This window comes from Egretta garzetta, unplaced genomic scaffold (assembly GCF_000687185.1).
Source record: "Egretta garzetta isolate BGI_Z169 unplaced genomic scaffold, ASM68718v1 scaffold245, whole genome shotgun sequence".
Lineage (NCBI taxonomy): Eukaryota > Metazoa > Chordata > Aves > Pelecaniformes > Ardeidae > Egretta > Egretta garzetta.
Genome location: NW_009259721.1, coordinates 668,877 through 674,770, shown reverse-complemented (window position 1 = coordinate 674,770; position 5,894 = coordinate 668,877). Strand labels below are relative to the sequence as shown.

Here is a 5,894-nt window from a genome sequence, read left to right as displayed (position 1 = left end):
CAGGCAGCCGAACACCACCCAGCCGCTCACTCCCCCCCCACCTCAGTGGGATGGGAGAGACAATCGGGAAAAGGTAAAACCCGTGGGATGTTCTCGTCCCCTTGAGGGTACTGAATCACATTGAAGGGGGCTCAGCAGGCACGGGCCAGGCCCTGGCACATCGCGGTGACTTCTGTCTCCCTGGGGTTGCCAGGGTGACAGCATACTTTCCCCAAATATTCTACTAATTTTTCAGGATTCTGCACTTGTTCAGCGGTGAAGTTCTGGAACACCGGAGGTGCCCACTGTCCTAGGCATTTGCCCATGCTATCCCACATGCCCCACCACTCCTGACTACCCAGCCTGGGGCAGATCTCTGGATGATATCCTTAAGTAGTTGTTTAACCCTGAATAAGACCTGAACCACCTTCAGGAGACCTAGCGATAGGACCATGCTGGTTTGAACATCCCAAGGATGTTCGAAGTTCTCAGAGCTGTTGTGATTAGCCTGGATAAGAAGAGGAAGATGGAGGAAGGTGCCTCCTCTGTAGGTTGGCTCTCTGAGGAGAAAAAGTGTAGGTATAGTTATTAATAATTTCCAATAGATGGCTCCCACAGTACAGAGGTGACGGCAATGCTGAGTACAAATACTAGATTGCTCCCATGACCAACAACTGGGTCACGCACAAGGCAGCGTTACGCAGCACATAACCTCAATCCACCCGCCGGGGGGGTAACCAGCGCCAGAGGGAGCGCGCGCAGCAGGCGAGGTGTTCCACGGCACAGCTCAGAGCAAGGGCAGCAACGCTGACGGTGAATAAATCAACGCTGCGACCAGCAATTGCTAAGCTAATATAATGAATGCTTATCATGCTCCGGTCAGATCTGTCGTTATCTCAACCCTGAGCCCCACACGGGTGCCAAAAGGGCTGTCGTGGGTCAACCCTGTGCTCACTCGCTGTCCCCCACCTCAGTGGGATGGGGAAGAGAATCGGAGGAAGTAAAACCCATGGGTTGAGATAAAGACAGTTTAATAAAACGGCAGAGGAAAAGGATAACAGTAATAATGGTAAGAGAATATACAGAATATACAAAACAAATGATGTGCAATGCAACTGCTCACCAGCCACTGACCGATGCCCAGCCCATCCCCAGCACCGATCACTTTCCCCCGGGGCCAGCTCCCCCCAGTTGATATACTGGGAATGACACCATATGGTCTGGAATAGCCCTGGGGCCAGTTGGGGTGGGCTGTCCTGGCCGTGCCCCCTCCCAGCTCCTTGTGCCCCTGGCAGAGCAGGGGAGGCTGAAAGAGTCCTCGACTGGTATAACCCCTGCTCAGCACCAACTGAGCCATCAGGGGGTTATCAACATTCTGCTCATGCTAAATCCAAAACACAGGCCTATGCCTGCTGCTAGGAAGAAAATTAACTCTGTCCCAGCCACAACCAGGACCAGTAGCAAAGCCAGAGTGCAGCAACTGCCCATCGCCAGTGAGAGGTTTCTGATGGAGACCAGACAAAGCTGTGAAGAAACAGCTTCCATAGGCGCAGGCAAAGCTCGGGGAGGAGCAGCACGGTGCCGCCCCAGGGAGAAGGGGTGCTTCTGTTTTCACTGCTACCTCTATGGTAGGAAGAGCCCAATTGCTCTGCACAACCACCTTTTAAGTGCTTCATTATCAGGAGCTTTAATCCAAAGCAAACAGTGATTAGATACTGTGAAGCCTGCTCTACAGATACTAAAATGTATTTAAATAAACTAAACGAACATCCATTGAATATTAACAGACCTAGTTTTGCCATTAACAGGTAGCAAGGTTGTCAACATGTTATTCATGGGTCCTCAGACGCTACTTGACCTTTTTGCCCAGTTTAAACAAAGCCTGGAGAGGGTTACAGAAGCCCTGCTGCCACAGCAGCTGCCCCCGGCCCCCCGCATCCTGCTCTCCCCAGCCGGGCAGTGCCTACGTGCCAGCCAGAGCAGCCCGTGCCAGTGGTTCCGACCTGATGCCACTGGCAGTTGGGAAGGGGCCATGGCCCTGGTCCCCCAAGAGGCAGCAGCAGCAGCACCCGGGGGCTGCCACATCACCCCAAGCCTCACACGCTTCCCCACAGAGCTCAGCACTTTGCAAAACCTGTACCTTGAACTCGGCAAACGTGATGCCCCTGGACAGAGTCTAAAAGGCAGCAGCAGCCTTTCCTCCGGGAAATCCAGCCCGGAGCAGCCCGCTCCAAGGGCAGCTAGCAGGAAGCCACCCGGCTGGTGTGTACCCTGGTAGCAACTCCCCCCTTTTTGGGTTTGGTTTTTTTTTTTAATTAAAATTAAAAAAAGAATTCACACACTCCTATTTTATAGATTCACATGAAGCATTTCTGACCAAATGTTAGCCAAGCTATTTTGCAGCTCCTGCAGAAAGGTGCCCTGGGGAGAACAAGATGGATGCTGTTACTGCTCCAGTGCGATTCTGACCCTGCAAAGGGTCTGGGCTCGGGCTGCAGAAGCCCTGGAACACATGGGTGCAGCACCAGCACGTTCCCATGCTCAGGCAGCCAGGGGCTGTGCCCAGGCAGGGCTGGGGTACCTTCAGCACCCCTGCCACCGGCTTACGGGCAAGTGGTTCAAGACCAACGAGCTGCTGAGATTCAATAGCAACAGTTCAAGGAGAGCAGGAGAGACAGCGTCAGCGTGGAAGGAGGGGGACGGGAGGACGAGCCCAGGACTGGAAGAGGGAGCTCTCACCCCAGCTGCCAGGCAGCTCCAGGCAGTGCCGCCCCCGGGGCACCCAGAGGAACCAGCTCTGAGCTATTAGGAGGGGAGGAATGGCCCAGATTGAGTCTCATTAAGGCAGTTACATGGTTTACAAGCTTGTTATAACATCGGAGCAGGGAAATGTGCTGGTCGCTTCGCTAGCTGAGCGAGGACAAAGCAGAGCCTGTTCCCCAAAGGAAAAGCCTCGTGCTTAGCCGGGAGCTGATGTCAGCTCCTTTCGATGCACAAATCCAACAAGGACGCGGGCAGTTTGCCAGCTGGGGATGGCAGTGGTACAAGCTCCAGTTTGCCTCTGAAGTGGCCACAACAGCAGGCTCCCAATAAGAGTTTCTTTCAGCCGAGCAACCCAGTGCAAAGCTGCATTTGCAGGCGGGTAAGAGACACCAGGGTTTGGAGACCAGCAAGGCGAGGGCCAGGAGCACATCGCCCTGCAGGAAGCACTCTGCCTGCTCCTCGCCAGTTACAGACAAGCACAAAGCACAGCTTGGGGATCAAAAGACTCCAAGAAGCAGTTTCTGAAGCGTGGGGGAAGGGAGCTGCTTCAGTTGAAGTAGTTTTGCTTTATTCTGCTCATGTCTCTGTACTTCCAGTGCACACTGGCACCCTCAAACAGCACCAGCTGCCTACAGCACTGCTCAGCACCAGCGAGGCAGAACAGGCAGCACCAGGTTTCAGTGCACTCCAGAGCACAGCTGGCCCACCAGAGCTGACCAGAGACTGGGGACAGATCCCTAGATACAGCCACTGTTTGCTGGATTGAAAAATAAAATAAAATCAAATCAATGTCATATCTAAATGAAAGAGACCCTGTGAGCAGGGCTCCTACACACGGCACAGCAGCTCCCCTGGCCTTCAGACAGGCGCTGGAAGCAGACAGCATCCACAGCACACTGTAACAAGGACAAGGGCAGAATTACACAAGTAGTAATTCCCCGGAAAGATTTTACTTACAGCTTTGCAGAGGAGGACAGATTAACCTGGTTTTTGCATTCTGGGCATTAAATAGAACTTCTTGAGCAACCTCCTTCAAGCAAACTTGCTAAGGGAAGTTTTGTTGGCACGTAAGGAGAGAATTTCAACTTTTGGCAAAGTTTTGGTTGCTGTCACTACAGTGAGGTGCAAATCAGACCCAGTAGGAGAGCTGCATCCTGTACTGCAACGCACAAGCACGCATACCTCTGCCTCCATCTACTTACCTCCTGCATACATAACAGCCAGCATGATGGAAGAGATCCATGAGACTTTGCTGCTGGATGCATTGAAGATGACCTCAATCTCTTTGAAGAACACTGTGATGGATTTGGGGAAGGCATAGGAAAACCCAATGGAGATGAAGGCTCCGATGACCACAGCCCATCCCCATCCTCCTTCAGGAGGAGTGTATCCCACAGGGCCTCCGATGGCCGGTGGCATCTTGAACCAAGTTGGTGATGACTCAGTTGAGGTTCAAAGATCTGCAAAAGACAAACATTGCCTCAGCTCAAAGCTGCATCCCCACTCCCTGGCACGCAAGGGCACAGCACAAGCCCTGCTCGCAAAGCTGGCACAGCACCAGCGCCCCAGACCACCTCCGGGAGAGCTGATCCCAGGGGCGAGCCCTCAGGACTTGCCGGCACACTGGCCACATAAGGCCATCCCAAAACACATGCTCAGATTGCGGCTGGCCTTTAAGAGCCCTGGCCAGCAGGTATTTATAAGCAACAAATTTAAGATATGACACCCTGTCCTAGGCTGAAAAGGGCAGGCAATGCCCTTGCCAGCAGCAGCCAGGGCACAGCGGTGAAGCGGGCAGGGCTACCGGCAGCACAGGGCTGGACCTCGTGGAGGGTTGAGCAGGGCAGCGGCTGGGGCAGAGCCCCCGCGGCTTCTCCAGGAGCGCAATCCCAGCACCGCCCTGGCGCACCACGGAATCTCAGGAAGCCCTGGGCCACCCAGAGCAGGAGCGGCACACCCAGGTTATTAAATGCAGACACACCAGAGGAAATCAGTCCACACGCACGAGCCAGGATGCCTCCATTTCTGCAAAGAAAGAGCCGGCAGGCAGGCGTCACAGCACACCCGGCAGCCCGGCCAGCCCTGAAAGTCACGGGCTGAGCTAAACTTAGCCTGAGCGGTGACCGGGGAAGGCTCCCACACGCTGCCAGTGCCACCCAGGGAGGGGAGGGGAGTCCATCCGGAGCAGCCCCGGCAGAGCCCGGCTGCCCTGGGACTTGGTCCCAGCAGGGCACCCCCAGCCCAGCTGCGCCCAAACCCTCCTTCACTACTGAAAAGCCTATGGCGGGTTTCAGAAAAGCACCCAAGCGTAAAAACAATTCACCTTAAAAAGCTCAAAATGAGAAGGGATTAGAAAAAGTAAATGGGGACATGTCATCCAGGCTTGCTGAGGTGTGGAATCCCCTCAGAGGGGCCGATTTGGAGCAATTCAGAGCGATGTGGAGACCAGCAGCGTTGGGCTGCTGACACCTTCCCAGTGCTGCAGCTGGATCCCACCCTGGAGCTGTGGGTACTCGAAAAACAGGGCTGCTTCAGGAGCAGAGAGCAGCACAAGCCGTCCCAGGGAGGAAACGCCACCAAGAGCAGCTGCTCCCAGACACAGTTTACAATATGCAAAGCAACAGAAATCACTACAGTCCCCAGAACTCCACTGCCTGCCCCTGCAGATTTTAGAAGACACTTTCTGACACCCCGTGGCCCTCCCCGGCCTTGCAGCCAGAGACCGCCCTGCCCATACAAAGCACCGTCAGCCAAGAGGGGGAACACCAGGCTCCTTCACCAGAGCCCACCCCTCACCCTGCAGTGCCCTGCTCTGCTGCTCAGGTTGGCACTTGAAGAAAAAGCCACCTTCGAGCAGGAGAGCTTTCTCCAGAGCTCCCCAGGTCACACCAGGCACAGCAACAACTTCAGAGCAGCACGCTGGCTCGGAGAGGTGCGGCCTCCTATTTATAGCACGCATCCATCAGGCTCACGGCGATTACCATCTCACCCACGCTGACACGCCAGCATCTACCTGGCACATCCCCGCGTGCCCTCGGCACACCTTCAGCACCGTGGGCGCCTGCCTTGTTTTCACTGGCTCCATGTCACCTCGGTGCACACCCAAGGCCAGGACCTGGGCATCCCGGCATAAGTGCCGCCCGTGGCCCCCA

General features: G+C 55.1%; 1 protein-coding gene across 1 annotated transcript in view; it reads right to left on the bottom strand.

Annotated features, from left to right (window-relative positions):
- The window catches only part of SLC16A1 (solute carrier family 16 member 1), a 7,834-nt gene extending 3,634 nt beyond the window's left edge, over window positions 1-4,200 (bottom strand). Inside the window, exon 1 of the mRNA XM_009639393.2 lies at window positions 3,945-4,200. Within this exon, the coding sequence (XP_009637688.1) occupies window positions 3,945-4,161 (217 nt within the window). The 5' untranslated portion in view covers window positions 4,162-4,200. The remainder of the gene's footprint in view (window positions 1-3,944) is intronic.
- Between the last annotated feature and the right edge of the window lie 1,694 nt (window positions 4,201-5,894).